The 18954-nt window shown below is 41.1% G+C and overlaps 1 protein-coding gene across 1 annotated transcript in view; it reads right to left on the bottom strand.

Moving 5' to 3' along the window:
- The window catches only part of ADAM12 (ADAM metallopeptidase domain 12), a 341603-nt gene that overhangs the window by 52056 nt on the left and 270593 nt on the right, over window positions 1-18954 (bottom strand). The window contains exon 12 of the mRNA XM_007053046.4: window positions 572-749. Coding sequence (XP_007053108.2) covers window positions 572-749 — 178 coding nt within the window. The remainder of the gene's footprint in view (window positions 1-571; window positions 750-18954) is intronic.

Here is an 18954-nt window from a genome sequence, read left to right as displayed (position 1 = left end):
GGCAGCAAAGAAAACATTCAAACCAAAATGGGAAATCTATTGTGCATGACAATGGAAGCAGGTTTTCCTGGGAGCAATGTTTTATGATATTATTTAGTTTATAAAAACAAGTAGCTCCAAATCCAAGGAAATAAATCTCCAGCTAATATATGGTATCTTGAGAAATCTCAGTAATTTTAACTAATTTGTATTGGTTTCAGGTCATTAAGTAGTACTGAAAGGGATTCCCATGTTGCAAATCCCAATAGGAACATGGTTAAAGTTCTCCGGCACTAATCTTAAGAGATACAGGTAGTTTGTAAAACCACACTAATATGACACTTAGGCCTGCCTATTGCACTGCAATCAGACACAATGAAAAGCGGAGTCTAACAGCTATTTTGGGGAGTTTAATTAAGGTTTGAGATTGAGAAATGGAGGAGGAGGAGGAAGGAGAATTTTATTTAATACCCATCAGTCTCAAAAAAGTACTTTGACTAATTTGTAAGCACTCTTGCCCTCTTCTCCATAAAAGATTGGTAGCAAGGAGAAAAGCAGTAATTCTAAGAGACAGAGAGAGAGACAGCCTTACTTCGGGTTCCCCACAGTCACACTCCTCTCCATCTTCCACATAGCCATTCCCACACTTCCGTCCACCAAATGATTCCTTAACTTCAGGCAGGTTAAAGAGACACATCCCCACTCCTTTTTCCAGGCTGTTTTCCAGGTCCTTTTTACTGCAGCTGCTGAACATCATGGGGAATGGATAGCTGGGAGAGAAAAAGATTGAAAAAGAGGAAGATTAGCATTTTCAGATGACCCCCCTGTACCTCTATGCACAAACAAGCACCAGGCTTTCCATTATTCACCATTCCACACAGAATTCATTGTAGGTTGAACCATTCCAAGAAACATTTTGAGACTAGACTCAATTATTTCCAAGAGAATTTCCATGCTTAACCACCTAACTTATGGATGCAAACAAGACTTGTGCCTGCAAATCAGGAGCTGGATGTCTACATAGCTGATTAGCATGCAAAATTGTGAGTGCTAGGTTAGGCCATCCTGCACCGTCCACAAGTGCAGAATCGTCGGCAGGGCCTTAGGAGCTAGTTTAAGGCCCCTTTGAAAATTTGGCCCAAAATTATAGATTTCACTCTCATTTTAAAGTTACCACATTTTATTAGAGAGAAGTTGTAGGCCCCTTTGCCTTCATCTTGGTGGACTCATGGTTTTCTTAGGGAAATCAAGTGAGAAAAATACCAAGTTATTTAAATACCAAGCCCACTCCTGCAATCCCCAGGCAAGCAAAACTCGCCTTGAAGTCAAGGCCTAGGGACCATGGATCTAAGGCAAATTCTGTTCTCATTTTATACCAGGATGGACCCAAAGTAAATACTGAAGCCACCCATATTATGGATTTACATTGGTGCAAAAGCACAATTTGACTCCCCTGATTACTGGTCATGGGCATGAATATTTTGACTTCCTTTTTAAGATGCTCAAAGGGTGTTAGCACCAAGTCTACAGACATGCTCTGCAATGCTCTGTGCTTTTACTGCAGAGGATTCAAGTCTGCACCCACTGTTGTCAATGGATGTTTATCACTTGATTCAAAGAGAACAGGCCCAGGCCCCCGAGGCCCACTGACTTCAGTGGTACTTGGATCTGGTCACTGGTACATTACCGTGGAAATCATGCTATCACCCTGTAAAGAATGCCAAAGCTCCCTTTCTCCACTGGGACGTGTATGGCTACATTAGATCTGGATCGCAACCAGCTGGCAAATAACATGCAAGCTGTCTTATTTCCCTGAAGACTTTGGACACTATTCACCACCACTCTGCAGTCAGGCAGTAATTCAACATCATGGCAGCACAGGAAGCCAGACTGATGATGACTGGGCTTTGTTCCCTAAATGCTTTCTATCAGTCACATATTATTAAGAACAGGGTATAATCTTAACAGGCAAATAAGATAATAAATGAAAGTCCTATGCTGTTGATTTACAGAATTTAATGAATCAATTGTTATTTCTAATAACGGAGAGTAGAAAGTGTTCTCAGAGCCTGTGAGACCATGCCCAGAGACAGCAGAGAAAGGATCCTTTCTAGTTAAAAAAACCCAGACTGCAACAGTTGTAAATGTAATGGAGGTTTAAGTTCCTATGTTGATTTAGAAAGGTTAATTAGGATCTTACAGTAAGGTGGAGAGTACCTTATACAAAGAATTAATTTGCTCCTATTTAAAATTACCTTTTCACAGATTCTTCTGAAATAAAATAATCAGCTCTCTAGCACAGGATGCAGATGTGCTTCTGAAGAAGAAAATAATTTTCACCGAACACTTATGGGGCTTGACTTGCTAAACTAAACAATGCTGTGGTTCACTGAAACATGACTCTAATAAGCGAACAGGAATCTTCGCTTAAGGAATTGGTTTCTGGAAAATGTTAACGTTTAGTAGGATGACAGTGCTGAAGAGAAACTATCAATGTTCAGAGGAGCATGAGAGAGGAGTCAGGCTACTTTTCAGAAGCCTTGGGCTCTTAGGGGAAACAGGGAAGGGATCTGGGGATAATGGGGAAGGAAATGAAGGGAAATTGGGAAACCTTCCTACCTACCCTTGTATAGAACCAGGGGAGATTAGCATAACTGTGGACTCTTGATTGTATGCAGTGTAGTTGTAGCCTTGTGGGTCCCAGGATATTAGAGAAACAAGGTGGGTGAGGTAATATCTTTTATTGGACTGACTTCTGTTTGTGAGAGAGACAAGCTTTTGAGCCACACACAGCTCTCTCAATTGGTGATTCCTGACAACTCTTGGTTTGGTGGGAAAAAGTTGCACAGAACATTCTGTGTATGTGAATGCGAACAGGTAGGCAGACATACAGCATTTTCAAATTCTGGCATAAATGCAAGCATCATACATATGCATGATTCACAGATTCTGTATGGACCATGTCTAGTTGGCAGCCGGTCTCAAGTGGAGTGCCCCAAGGGTTGGTCCTCGGGCCGGTTTTGTTCAATATCTTCATAAATGATCTGGAGGATGGTGTGGATTGCACCCTCAGCAAGTTTGCAGATGACACTAAACTGGGAGGAGAGGTAGATACACTGGAGGATAGGGATAGGATACAGAGGGCCCTAGACAAATTAGAGGATTGGGCCAAAAGAAATCGGATGAGGTTCAACAAGGACAAGTGCAGAGTCCTGCACTTAGGACGGAAGAATCCCATGCACCGCTACAGACTAGGGACCGAATGGCTCGGCAGCAGTTCTGCAGAAAAGGACCTAGGGGTTACAGTGAACGAGAAGCTAGATATGAGTCAACAGTGTGCCCTTGTTGCCAAGAAGGCCCATGGCATTTTGGGATGTATAAGTAGGGACATTGCCAGCAGATCAAGGGACGTGATTGTTCCCCTCTATTCGACATTGGTGAGGCCTCATTTGGAGTACTGTGTCCAGTTTTGGGCCCCACACTACAAGAAGGACGTGGAAAAATTGGAAAACGTCCAGCGGAGGGCAACAAAAATGATTAGGGGGCTGGAACACATGACTTATAAGGAGAGGCTGAGGGAACTGGGATTGTTTAGTCTGCGGAAGAGAAGAATGAGGGGGGATTTGATAGCTGCTTTCAACTATCTGAAAGGGGGTTCCAAAGAGGATGGATCTAGACTGTTCTCAGTGGTAGCAGATGACAGAACGAGGAGTAATGGTCTTAAGTTGCAGTGGGAGAGGTTTAGATTGGATGTTAGGAAAACCTTTTTCACTAGGAAGGTGGTGAAACACTGGAATGCGTTACCTAGGGAGGTGGTGGAATCTCCTTCCTCAGAAGTTTTTAAGGTCAGGCTTGACAAAGCCCTGGCTGGGATGATTTAGTTGGGGATTGGTCCTGCTTTGAGCAGGGGGTTGGACTAGATGACCTCCTGAGGTCCCTTCCAACCCTGATATTCTAGGATTCTATGATTTAACTAGGCATGATTCTTGCCTCAAGCTGTGAATATCTGAATACTTGATCCTGCAGTTTTTTGGTAAGGGTTTATTTGAAACCCACCAACGTGAAGCGAGACATAAAGACATATATGTTCAGTCAAAATTTGTTGTGGGAACATAGATAATACATTTTATTTCCTTCTCTGCTGTTTTTGTAAACAGTTTCAACAGCTCAGTAAATTTGCTATAGCAGCATGCTGGTCAAAACTCTGAATATTTAGGGTTATATCTTTCCCTTTATGAATGCCCAGAATTGTTCATATGAATGGAAGGTGCATGTGTCCACCACTGGGAGAACAGAACCCTTATTCTGTACCCAGGGACAAAATAATGTCATTGTTATTGAATGAGATTTCTTTTCCCCCCCGCCATCCCCCAAAAGTAACTTCAAGCTGTTTCCTATTTTTAAGTAAGAGGCCCATTCATCTTCTGGCTTTTCCTGCTCTTGACACTGATTTCCTCAGCTGACATCAGTAGAGCACGTGTTATTTACGAAAGAAAAGACTAACTTTTTGAAAATATTTGTTCTTCAACCAAGCAATCCAAAAATAAACAAACAATGAGAAAAGCACAGCAACTGGAAACAGAGCATTTGAAAAGTGAATTCACCCATGAAGGGGAGGATCCTACATCCACTGAAGCCACTGGAAATTTTCTGTGGAAGCAGGACTGGTCTCTGACATCACTGACATTCTGATGTAAAGATTTTTCCCATTTCTTTGATGTTACCTCCCCACATAACAGTCATATCATTTGATATTTCTGCTTTTAGGCTATGATGTTTTGGCTCTGTTATTTTTATGCTGTTTCAGCAGCACCATGAGCTACTTGGCGGGGGGGGGGCGGGGATGGAGCAATAACTATCATATGTCAACAGCATTAGGCATGTTATCAGTTTAAACAAATTTAGAGCTTGTGAAAGTTGGTGGGGTAGTCATCATGTGGACTGTAGTCCTCCAGAGAACAGATACAGCAAGCTTCCTCACACCGCTCTGCCAAAATGCTTCAAACCTGACCTAGAGCAAGCACTTCTAGACATGAGAAGGTAGTTTGGTCTCCACCTTCCATGCAGTCCTTTATCTGTCTCCTGAAACTTTCAACACAGGTGCCAAATGGGGGTGGTGACAGCTTGTATGGTATCGCAGGCCCTCCCTTTGTAGGAATTCACTCCAGACCATCAGCTCATTTCACAGAGGCCACTAAAGAACTTTCAGAAGGTAACAGCTTTCATAACTACAGTCCTGTGGCAGATTCAGGTTATTGACCTACCGCTAGCAAAATACACCATATAGCTCATTATACATCACTGAAGCCACTATCATTATATGTTTCTTATATATCTTATTTCACCGCTGTGCAGAGGCCCAGCACAAGGCCAGTTTAAGCACTACTTGAGTCCAACTTATTTTGAGATCCTAAGTGGCATGTAAATGGTGCACAGATTTTCTGCATAAGGGTAAATTTTACCCACCATGGATAATTTCAGTTCAAACATGCCTGCTGAAGATATACACCCATAGCACCAAAATCATCCCTGGTACACCACCACTGGCTTCAGTGGGCTTACGGCAGGGACAAGTTTGGCCCACAACATCTAGCTTTCTTGAATTACCAGCATTCTGTAACAACATCACCCACGTTCCTTTAATACTGAAACTTGGGTGCAGAGTCTCATGAAATTAATGCTCTAGTTCCCATCAGAAGCAAGATGCCATTGTTCACATCTACAAATGAGGCATTCATTTTAGCAAGATGATGCCATTAGTAGTAAGTGATGTGACAGCGCCATTCAGAACATTTTCCATTCATTATTATTTCAAATATTTAAGCCATGTAAATGCCAGCTCTTTTTCTATACATCTGCTTTTAAGTTTAGCCCTTGTTGACCTGTTCTTTTCATTAACTACATGAAGTGGCATCATTGAGAGTGCCCTTTAAGAAACTCAGAATCCTCTGTTAATGCTACCACTGCAGCACACACTACTGCCCTGTACACTCTGGCAGTCAAGAGTCTTTTGCATGAACTCAGAGGTTAACTTGTCCTCTCAATTTCAGGGGTGGACCTGCTAGAACAGGGCTGAGGAATATTGTGGTAGGCACTGTACACAAATACAGTAAGAGAGACTGTCCCTCCCCACAGAGCTTACTGTCTGAATAGATAAAAAAGACAAAAGGTGAAAGAGAAACCAAAAGGTGAAGCAACTCATACCAGGTCACACAGCAGGTCAGTTGCAGAGCTGGGAGCAGAATCCAGACAGCTTCACTCCTAGTCATGTCCAGTCCGCCAGACCACACTGCCTCTCAGATTGTCCACACCAATGAATACCACAAGAGGCAGTATGGCCTAATGGATAGAGCACTGGCCTGGGACTCAGGAGACCTCTGTTTTATTCTGAGCTCTGCCACCAGCCTGCTGGGTGATCTTGGGCAAGTCACTTCAGGGAATCAAGGTGCTTTTGAAAATCACATTAGATGCCTATATACATCTTTAGGCACATAAATACTTTGAAAACTCTGGTTCTTCTCCGTATGCTTCTGTTTCCCCATTGTAAAACGAGGATAATGATACCTCCTTCGTAAACTGTTTTTAAATAAATGGCAAAAAAGTGCCATATGAGATACTATTATTAAAATATCTTGTAATTCATAGCATGTTGCATAGGAGAAGAAACCCCTGGCTCATGATGACCTGAAGATGATTATTCTTACTCTTTTTTACACTGCCAACCAGCCTTGTAGGACCTCCCTGAGAGATCCTGGCTCCATACAATTTACATTCACAATAAAGATAAGGGAGACCACACCCCAAAAGAGTGGGTAAGGGGAGAGGAAGGCAAGAGTTCCAATGACAGGATCATGAGTTTGTTCTGGTGGTTCTAGGGCCAGGCTGGACCTCGATTCATACCCTCAGAAATCATTAGATTTTCACCACTGAGTCTACCTGAGCTTGGGTGCTCCAGTCCAGACAGCAGAATTTGAGTCCCTTTTCAATCAGTGGCACTCCTAAGCCATCCTCCTGAGGATTGTCCCTGGTAGCTAGTTTCTCACAGACGGGCTCTGCCCAGGGAACATCATGAAGGAGACAGTGGAGACTCCTAGCAAACCTCCCTTGTGTGACCTGCCTCTTGTTACCCATACGGCTCGGGTCCCTCTTAAATCTCCCAGACTGGAGGATGCTGTGAAAAAGCTGCTGAGAGAAAGGCAGGTAGAAGAGCTGCACCAGCATGACCAGTCTTCACTCATCCCTGCCTGACTCCCAACACCATGGCCCATCAGGAGCGGTGTCTCAGAGTCCTGCTTGGGTTGTTGCTAAAGGTTAGATTGGTTAGTGATTCTGTTATATTCTAATCAAACCCACAGCCTCCCAAATTCAAAGTCTCTATCTTCCCCATGATGTGACACCTTGAGTATCCGAGCGGCAGCATATGTATGCATTAGTCACACATTTCTAGAAAAAATTGGCACAGTTCAGCCCAGGTGTTACTCTGTTGACTCCACACCTATTTGAGGTCATCAGAGTTATACCAAGATGGCATTTGACCCCATGACTATGGGCTTGATCCTGCCAGATACCACAATGGTGCTGAACACCCTTAGTTCCCACTGACTTCACTGTGAGTACAGGATGCTCAGCATCTCAAAGAATCATTTTTCACCTTCCAGGATCAAGCCCCATCTGGCCTCAGATTCTCCTGGCTTCTCATTTCAGTAAAATGTGATTTTATTTTCCTGTCTTCCTAATCACCAGTGCCCTTAAACTCATGTACTAGTCTGTAACATTTTGAACTTTAGCTGGTTTCCTTTTCAGCAATTTGATGTTAAACAGCTGCACTTGTTCTGAGCAGATTTTTTCCTGTGCTCCATTTATTCTTACAAACCTCCAATCCCCATTACAGGAACATTCAGATTATTATGACTATCACTGCTTAGAATCATATTCTGCAGTGTTTTTATTTCCAGGAATTTTAGAACATTGCCATAACAGTTTTCCTCACCACAATTCCAGTACCTCTATGCTGCTTTTATTTCAGCCCTCTCTCCATCCTCATTGATGTCCACTATTCTAACAATGTTTATACAGAACCTTTCAGGCAGGGACCTGAAGTATTTTACAAACAAACAATCAATTAAAATGTACATCAGCCCTATGAAGGTGGCTTAAATATCACCACCCCCTTTGCAGAGAACAAGCTGAGGAACGATCCTGAGGTTAATTTAGGCCTAAGGGTCAGATTTTTTAAGGTATTTAGATACCTAGCTCCTATTGAAATCAATGGAAGCTAGGTCTTAAATACCTTTAATAATCTATCCCTAAGCGACTTGCCCAAGATCACATAGCAAAAATCAATGTCAGAGATAGAAACAGAATTCAGGATTATGAGGGGCAGATCCTCAGCTGGCATAAAGTGTCCTCGTGCCGCTGACTGCAGTAGGGTGTTGATTTCAATGGAGCTATGACAACTTAAACTGGCTGAGGACCCGCTTCCCAACACACAAACTCCTGACCCACTACGCAACATTCCCTTTCAGTAAAACAATCATCCGCTTGGGTTTGGTTTAGCTTTCAAGACATTAATGTTCTTTTAATCTTTCCAAACTAACTTTTTAAGGCCTCCTTTGAGATGTCTAAACATAGCAAATACAGTTTCATCCTGCTATTACACAGGATCTCGCAGACTCCAAGTGTCCTGTATAGCATCTTCTGGTAATGAATTAAATAAGCACAGGGAATGTAGCAGCCGTCATGCACTAAGCAGCAGGTAAAACCCAACCTTATCTGATATCTAAACAAGTGTTTAAATACTATAGATTTTCATCATTGACATTACATCTGCCTTTGTATAACTCAGGTTTTCACAGAAATTGTCTCAAGTTAGACAAGTGCCAGATGGGGGATGTTATGTCTCAGTCTTCCATTTAAATGATGGATCCATTTATGTATTTTTAAAAGAAATCAGAATCATTTAATTAAAGTAGATCCCACAAGTCTAATGCAAGCAAACAGCTTGAAGATTAGGGGCTGGATCCTGCTGGGTATTAAGGCAGCTTTATGTGGCTCAAGCAGTGTAGAGCATTCCTAAAGAGGCGTACCTGGACGCTGGAGAAGCATGCGGTTCTGCAGAGCCCCCCTCCTATACAATCTCACTGCCCGTGACAGGCAAAGGGGACGTGGCTGGGAAAAGGGGGATAGCTGGAGCATGCCTGCACTCCACTGATTCCTGGCTGCTGCAATGGCCCCTTGAGGCTATTGACAGGTGGCATAAATTAGAACAACCTGCTGGGGACTGACCCAGCAGCCAACCAATCCCAGGAGTGGTTGGGGATAGGAGGCATCTTTCCACTATCCCTCTTCAGCTGAATGGAGAGGATTTGGCTAAAGGGATAGAGCTTTTTCTATTATATAGTATTAAAATATGAATTTTGCTTCAAAAGAAACCCAATGTGTGACAACTCACACTTATTTTCTAGCCTATTTTTTACTCTTTCTCTCCTTTATAGTTTTAATCCCTAGAGCATCAATAAAGTAGAGCACGAAATTGGGCCATGTTGTTACACATGACATCAAAGCTCTCACTTGTATAGTTCATGGTCAGTGGTTTAAAAGCAAGCCTAGATTTCTTATATAGCTTTTGGCATGTTCTTTACAATGTAGCTTTTACACTCCCAATATGTAATTGTGAAGGTCAGGCTAGTGGCTAATTGAATTGCTATGTGGCGATAACAGCTTGTTGTGTTACAATGAAATTTCCAGGATTATAAAAAGAAAGCCTTTTCACCGAAATGTTTAAATTTCACACATAAATGCTTTAGGTTTATTTGAATTGGGCCCTCGTAATTCTGAAGATTCCCAGTCTACATTCAAATAATATTCACCTCAGGTGCCTAGACTGGATTGCCAGAACCGCTGGTAGATTTGTCCTCTGCTGAAATATTCAGGGTGAGAATTTAACTACTAGAAATATTCTGAAGGGCAGATTTAGAATGCTGAATGCAAGACTTCCGTGTAGAAAGTAGTAATGAAACATGGTTCGATGATTCTGAAAAATACTTTCGGCAGAGGAACAACACTTATGGTTTTGTACAGTATACACTCCCACGGCTTAATATTTTTGCAGTCACAAAACTGCCAAGTAAAACATTATTAGAAGTTACTTTTATTTTGACAAATGTACAGTCAGAAAAGTTTTTTCTTGTTGAGAGGCCTATTGTGATTTTCATTCCTGTATTCCGGAGGTGAAGCAATACTAACCAATTTATCAATCTTGACAGTATTCTAACTGTATTCTGGAGTTATCTGCCTTGCAAAAGCTCTATGGGAATTGTGCTTAAACAACTGTTTTTCCTGTTGGAAACCAGACAGCCAGGGAAAGTAGCTATAATCAGTTTGAATTCACCTCTGGCTCATCATTTGCTCTGTTTCCTTTTAGCCTGCTACCACATTAATAAAAATTTACCAGATTGCTGAGAGTTCAGGTTACACAGTTTACTATTTAGTACTTGATGTTAATCCAATGCTGACTACAGAAAAAATTAAAGAGGGAACAAATACTAGAGAAAGGGATGAAAAGGCCAGACCAATGGTGATGCTAGGATAAGGAGAAACATGGTAGTAGTTACATTGTGCCCTGTAATGATTCCCAGCATCTGAGGAAATTGTAGATAAGAAGCGAAACTAGATTACTCTCTGTTTAAATTTGTTGCACAAAACGGAACATCCTCCACAAGTGATAAGTGAATGAAGATACATGACTAATGCTGCTGTTCAAAATACACAGCTGACATTCTGTTTCCTACTGATTTTTTGGTTAGATTACAGGGACCCTGTCTGGAATGGCTTACAAGTGTCTCAGAGAAGTACCAGGTCTGTATTGCCTGATGATGGAATTTCATTAGCTCATGACATGATTTCAGGACTCTGACTTTTTAAAAAATACATTTATAATGTGGTTTTGTCCTTTGATGGACTATGGAAATGATTTTTAATACCAGATAGTGGGAGCAGATTGGGTACCAAGGCAAAATTGAATGTAGGGAGCTGGGGATCACTAACTGATTACGTCAGCCCCCAGAAAGGCTGATCAGGGATGGACCCAGGATGATACAGTAGAATCGCCAAACAGTGGGATTACCAAACCCAGTTAATTGCAAGCAAACCAAAATAAATTCATGAAATTTATACCCAAACATAAATATATTCATTCCCTGTTTCCAGTCCTTTATGTGTATACTGTAGTATCACTGCTAAAAGCTTATTTTGTTAGCTGTTAGCAGTGATGCAACTCAGCTCCATAGCTTTAAAGAATTTGAAGTGGCCCTTACTTTTGACCTTAAAATGATGGAGGAGTGCTTCCAGAAATGGTGCCTGAGACCAAATCTGGAGAAATCGGTAGTCTCTGCTTTCCACCTTGACATTAGAATTGCACAGTACATTCTATCGAGTTTTGTGGTGAAACTGTGCGTTATGACCCAAAGCTAACATATCTCGGTGTCATTCTTGACCGCACATTGACCTTTCATGATCACTTCAAGAAAGTAGCCTCTAAAGTGAAGTCTCACGTCAAATTATTCAAAAGTTAGTGGGAAAAAAGCTGAGGATCAATGGCTCTGTCCTATGAATGTTGGCCTTGGCCCTGGGTGTAGTCAGTTGCAGAGTACTGTGCACTAGTGTGGACAAGAAATTGCCATAATCAACTTGTGGACAGGCAGCTGCATCAGACCGTGTGACTCATCATGGGAACTTTAAAATCAACACCTCTACCGTGAGTTTCTGTATTAGCAAACATCGAACCTCCATCTACCCATCAAGATATAGCTACATCACAAGAATTTAAACATACCAAAGACTACCCTGAACTTCCCATCTGGCAGGTTATGGATAACGTACCTCAACAACACCTGAAATCACGAAAACCACTGTGGGCCACACACAACCAGCTCATGTCTCTGTGTCTGGCCAGGGAATGGCGAAAGTGTCTGAACCTCATCTACCATTCCAAATTAGCACATTATTACTGACCCAACAAGCCATCTTCCTGGTTTTGACCTGACATGCAGATTTTGGAGCACACTGAACTACATCTGAACAAACCCTGGAAGATGCAGCTACTTGATGCACAAGTTGAAAATCAAAGGCTCCCCTTTGTGCGACTGCGGTGAGAACATCCAAACCATTGAACCCATCATAACACAGTGTTCCAAATAAGCACTCAAAGGTGAACTGGATGATACCCACAACATCACAGAGGAGGTATTGAAATGGCTTGTGGCAACTGCATCTGTAGAATGTTGCTCTGCTGATGCCATATGTGGGTCCATGTGAGAGACTGCTAATAGCACTAGGTTCTGAAAAGCGTAGGAAACTTCAAAGATAATGCCGGATGACTGATGTTGATTGATTGATGTTGCTAGTTAGACTCAACGGTTAAGTGCAGAAGAAATTACTATGGCATCTAGTCTGCATAAGGGAAGCCACAGTATTTCTCTAAGTAATTCCTGAATCAAGCCCATTTCTTCTGGTTGAGCTTGAGCAAATGTCCCTAAAAGAGAGAGATGTACATTCTACTGATAGCACCAAATGCAAGAGAGGGCTACTTCAAACTCAGCCCTGAGAAAGGACTGGTTGGTTGATGTTTTTGGGCTTGAGCCTGGCCTTTGGATCAGTTGATCATCTGATAGCCTGAGGGGACAGGGAAGGGGCAGGACTTCCTGAAGAGGGAACCTGCTCCATCCATGAAGAGAAGGAGAGTGACCTGCTGTGAATTTAAAGAAAATCTATGGACAGAGAGGACTGGGGAAGGACATCTCAACACAAGGCGGATGAAAAAGCCTGGCTGAAGTTACCTGCAGTGAGAGACAGGAACAGAAGCCTTAAGAGGAAGGACATGCCAGTCAGCAGGACCTGGGTTTTGGCAAGGAACTCTTGAGCCCAGCCAGGGGCTGAACAAATTGTAGAGTTGAAGGAAGACTTGTTTTCAGTTGACACTTGAACTACAATGTTCTCTTAATAAACCAGACCCCAAGAAGGCACGTTATTTGACTAGCAAATGACTTCATGCAGTTTTTGAGAAGATCAAGAAGGGGAAAATAAGAGAGCAGCAGTGGGAGATACGAGACCGGGTCAACTTAGCAGCAATCAACTTACCTCCAGAGTGAGCTCTCTCTCTCTCTCTGTGTGCGCAGAATGAGAGGCTGCATGGACTAGTCCTGCCTGCCCAATACCATGGGTACATACTTGAGCAGTTAGATCAAAGCTAGTTTAGGTATGTCCACACATGCTACAATCAACCCTCCCCATTTCAGTGAAGATGTACCTTAAGAGGAGAAGAGTGAACCCAGTTGAGATCAATCCCATCAGGGTCCTCAGGCGAGCCAACAAAACCTTGCATTCAAAAGGAATCCAATGCTGCTGATAGATCTAAAGAGGATCAGTATGGACACCTGGGGTGAAATCTTGATCTCACTGGAGACAAGGTGAGTTTTGTTATTGACTTCAGTGGAGCCAGGATTTCACACCTGGACGTTTATCCATTGCCAAGAGGATATTACTGACCAAGATTAGTGCAGTCTCCATAGCAAAAGAGGTCAGGGAAACCTGAGGATTCTATTGGATGCCAGAGTTGTTTTGCCACTGTATTCTCAGTAGTTTTGTCTAAAAAGGGGAGGTCATTTTTATTCTGTACAATCCATTTAAACAGCTGAAATGGAAAACTCTCGCATTTCTGCAATTAATAAACTAGTGTGAGTGCACACTGAGTTCGACAATACTTTGCCATTAGAAAAGAAAAAGACCCTTGTGCTACTTTGCAGGCTGTAATTGTTCGGGTAAAACAAATTTTTGAAGTTTTCTCTCAAATTTTTGAAAAATTCTCTCAAATTTTTGAAGTTTTTGTCCCATCCCTCCCAGACATGATGGACTCTGATTCTCATGACAGCTGTAGCAAAAATGCAGCCTTAAGCATCATTTAACTATAAAAAGAAAAGGAGTACTTGTGGTACCTTAGAGACTAACCAATACATTGGTTAGTCTCTAAGGTGCCACAAGTACTCCTTTTCTTTTTGCGAATACAGACTAACATGGCTGTGACTCTGAAACCTGTCATTTAAATATAGTGATTCAGACATCCAAGTCAACATCAACTCCTTAAGTGATTCAGGGCATACAGCATATGCCCAACAAAGGAGCATTCAAGTGACCTTAGGATATAACCTTTAGGGTAAATATCCACTGACACATAGGGAATTTGGCATTCATCAACCAATTAACAATAGAAATTGTGTGCTTAATTCTCCATGCACTTCACTGCATATTCACCCCTGCAGATTGAAATGTTCCACTGATGAAATGTAAAGCCAAGACAAAGGTAAATGGAAATGTCTTTATATGATTTGTTCATATGGGTCACAGCACTAGGGGAAAAGGTGTTCCTAACAGAGCTATATTCTGTATTTATACTATATTGACAAGACAAAATGTAGTTATACTCTTACATACTAGTGTCTCTGCTAGCAAAACAGTACAGATTTGGTTACATTAGGGTGACCAGATGTCCCTAAATTATCAGGAATGTCCCGATATTAGGGGCTTTGTCTTATATACACAACTTAACCCCCCACCCCCTGAAAAAAAGAGTTCTGATTTTTTACACTTGCTATCTTGTCACCCTAGGTTATATTCATGACAACATGATTTGTTCCTAAACATTTCTTGTAAACAACTAGAACAAAATAAAATGTGTTTTCATTTGAAAAGTAATGTTTGTCCATGTCAAGGCAATTATAGAAAATGGCTGCTGTAAATCTGAATATGATCTGGTTCTGGATAACTCTGGTTCTGATCAGGAATGCACCACAAAAGTAATGTACTAGGGTCTCTAGAAGCACAAATTTTGTCTACTAAACTGTTTAAAAAAAACATACCAACAACACAGCACTGTGTTTTAATTGTTAATAGTGACAAACTGCTGAGGAGGGCTGGAAAATTTACAGCCTGTTATAACTAATGCTACTAACACTTGAACTGTGATCTTTCTCCCTCCCCCCAAACAATTAAATGTATCTGTAATATATCTGAATTATTAATAAAGGATGCCAAATGAGCACTGATAGTCTCCTAGTTGCACACAGGGATTTTCTGGAAGCTAAATGAAATGCTGACATATGTCTGTTCTGTAATCTCATGGTTGTTTCCTACTAAAGGAAGAACTGGAATACAATGTACTAAATTACTAGGGCATAAGGATATGTTGCTTAGGTTTTTAAAAAAGCAGTTGTACTGCTGGCAAAACAGAGCTAGTTCTGTCACAAGCAATTTATTACATCAGTAATTCAACTTTTTTTTTTTTTTTTTTTTTAAATAAAGTCTGCCTCTGTGCAGAGCTCAGCTAGCACTGGGCTGGAGACAAACAGCTCCAGAGTTTAATTAGGGTCTGTTTACATCTACGAGATAATTTCATTTTCTTCAAATGGTTAAAGATATCATTCCAGATGGGTCCGCTGACTCTGCAATTTAACATCCTTCTGACCTTAGAGTCTATGAGTCTGTAAACAGCAGGTTTGAGAAATGCAAAGCAAAGTCTGTTCAACTGAAAGCAATCCAAGGGAGGTTAGGAAATTCAGAGTTAACTCAGTGTTTGACTAGCCCTATGGTGACTAGGTTCTAAAAGGTCTCTGGAATAAGGAGGGGAGAATCAATTTGCATAAAATAAAAAATCCTCCCTGCCGACCCCCATACTCCCTGATCTCTGTCCCACTTCCATCATGACTCTTTGCTTGTTTTAGCACTAAACCTCAGACCAACTTTTTTTTTTTAAACTTTTCTGTAGTGTTGGGATAAATGGTTTTTCACTTCCAGATTCAAGCTGAGATTGGTACCAAAGCCAAAACGCTGTTCTCATGGCACATCTGGCTGAGACCAGGAGCCAGCTTGCTGGAAATCTCATGAGAGAGAATGTTTTCACAGCTCAGAAATGGGATTGTGTTGGAACACCTAATATATATAACGGTTAAGCATAGGCTTAAGCTTTTCTAGATTGTTGTTAATGGGTTTTAATTTAAATGTTTTATCGTTAATAGTGTACTTTTTGGATTTAATTTCTTTTGTTCTATGTCAGTCATAAAAACAAAAGCAAAACAAAAAACAGATGACAAAATAACAAAGCTCCCCAAACTTTTGTGAGGTTTGACACTACTGAGCAGAATGGATCCTCCAGAGACCTTAATCAACCATTTATCATGCAAATATATATTTAGATGAGTTATAAAATCTGTATTATTACCAGACTTCCTTTGATATGCATTCTTAAAACGCATTAACACTAATAGGCAATACACAAGAGGTGGGAACAGACCCCTCCCCCAACACATTATCGAAAAAAGAGAAAACAAAAAGAAATTCACACAATGACAGTGAATTTGACATTCAGATAGTTCATCTGGCAGACATGCAGCCTTTATAATTCACATTACTAAAACTGTCCATGGCATTGTTTTTAAGAGAACAAGTGTAATAATTAGCAATGTGAAGCCTTAGTGACCATGGCTGGAATTTTCAAAAGGGCTCACCTTCCATTTAAGAATCTAAATAAATGGCCAGAAAAGGTCAGCAAAGTAGGTGCATGTTGGGTGCTGAGCTCTTTTGAAAATATGGTCCTAAGTGTCATTATGGGAGCTACTGGGTTCAGAGAACTTTCGCAAATCTGGCCCCAATGGCAGGTATTGAGCACTTTCAAATCTGGCTTTTAATAAAAGCACAGGATGACCCAGTTTAAAAAAAGAGAACAAAAAGTATGAGAATTACCAATGCAAAAATGTGGGAAGGTTTGAAAAAAAAAGTGAAAGTAAATTATTAAAAATTGCAAGTCAGATGCGCACAGAAAACATTACAACAAACTGCACTAATAATCAGCTTGCTAGAATGTAGGCTAGATGTATGCACATCAACCACAACCAATTTCTCCTCAGTAGCAGCAATACAGACATGCAACTAATGGTAAAAAAGAAAGAATAATATAGGGCCCAATGTTCAAACTTGGACACCCAAGTTAAGGCATCCAAAGAGGCATTGCGATCCCTCTGTGCTACAGCAGCTTAACTCAACTGTTTTTCAGTCATATGGGAACTGCCCCTTGACAAACAAAACAAAACAAAAAAATCCCACTCTTTCAAAGTGCACAAAAGGGTTACATTTTCAAAACAACTCTACTTCTAAGCCAGAGCAAATTTTTCTAGATCTAATACAACCTGGACAATTGGGTTGACGGTATAAAGAAATCACAAACAGTATGTTGCAAATGGGAAACCTGTATTCATGAAATCTTCATAGCAAAGTCTCTTTTAGCCTCTCATGGGGGAAAAAAAAAAAAAGGAGTTGTGGATACCTGGCAGTATCAACACAGAAACGCAATTATGTTTTCATGTTAAAATTTTATTTAGCCTTAATTGTAACTAATGTACCCCAGCTCTGAGTGAGGAACATCCAATTGTGCCTAGAGGAAATTAGAACATACTTTGTAAAAGTAATGCTCTTTTAAAACAGCATTTTAAAGAATCCCTCAATAGCTTTCTTTTTTCTTTTAACAAAATTGAGACTGAGCCAATTAAATTAATTTGGGAGGGTAACTAAATAGATTCTAACCAGGTAATATTTTTATCTTGTCCAGGTTACACCATCTGCTCCTTCCCCATAGTCATTTTCTTTCTCATCTAACTGCAAAAGGTTTCAATTTTAGTTAAAAATGTGTTGATGATGGGGGGGATGCTTTTATGATTTTTCTAAAAAGTTTTCTCCAAACCTCAGCAGTAAATGAATGTGCAATCAACATATTTTTTCCAACCTCAGGTAGAATTTCTACTGCGTGCTAACTTGTTTCATATTCTCCATATTCTTCTCGTCCTCCCCCCCCCCCCAAAGTCAATAATTAAAGTGAGATGAAAGGCAATTAATCAAAATTAGTCATTTCCTACTGAGAGGAATAGTCCTGCTAAAATCCTGTAAACTAATTAACAATAGCCAAGAGGTTAACGAAGAGTTGGTTCCAATTCCATTTTCCTTTTTTTCTTCACTGAGTTTATGACCACGGCACAAGTAACCAGATTCCCTAGGCCACAACCCATTTAATACAGCAACGTGCCCAGCCAACACTCAACAGTATACCGTCATCAGAGAATCATAGTGTCTGAGTCTCCACTTCCTTGTACCTTGTGTAGTCATCTAGATCCACACCAGGTGGCTTTACAATGTTACCATATAAGAAAGGTAGCATTTTCCACCCAGTTTACATTCTCGCTGTAAAGGTGCAGATGAGCTATAAAGAATCAGACTTTTGGAGAGAAATTCATGGTATTGCTACTGCCACTTTATGCTGCCACAGGTGGCATAATTAACTCTCTACCCCCTTCAAAGGTGCTCCCCCACTGCAGGGGGTGTGCCAGAGGTGCATCATGGTGGGAAATGAGGCTGGGGCAGCTATTTCCTAGTGGTGCAACCCTAGGTAGTACATTGGCCTCCATATGGACACAGGCATGAACAGTGCCTGGAATAGAAAGAGGGAAAAGGCCTGTTAAGGATATCCAGTCCAATTCCCTGCTAATGCAGAATTGTTTCCTACAGCATATTTAACAGTGTTTTGTCCCATTTTCTTTTTTTCAAATTTCCAAAATCTGGGGATTCACGCAGTCCCATTGGGAGACAAAGCCATAGATGCATACAGCTCATTGATTGCCCCCTTTCTTAATTTCATCCTTTTCTCCTTGCTATACCCTTGTGTACAACCCTAAAGCATCCCTGGCCCTCTTTGACATTATACCATTCAGATAGGTGTGTGGTGTGCACTTATTTCCCATTAGCTAGGCTACATATACATACCCCCTTCAACTCTTCCTCCTCCTCACAAGCCAATCACTCCAGCCTCCTGATCATCTTCATTGCTCTTCTCTGAATCACTTCCTAGCATTTATTTATTAAGTAAAGCTCAGCTCATAA

This window comes from Chelonia mydas, chromosome 7, assembly GCF_015237465.2.
Source record: "Chelonia mydas isolate rCheMyd1 chromosome 7, rCheMyd1.pri.v2, whole genome shotgun sequence".
NCBI lineage: Eukaryota > Metazoa > Chordata > Testudines > Cheloniidae > Chelonia > Chelonia mydas.
Note: the sequence above shows the minus strand (reverse complement) of the source record. Positions and strands in the feature narration are given on the sequence as shown.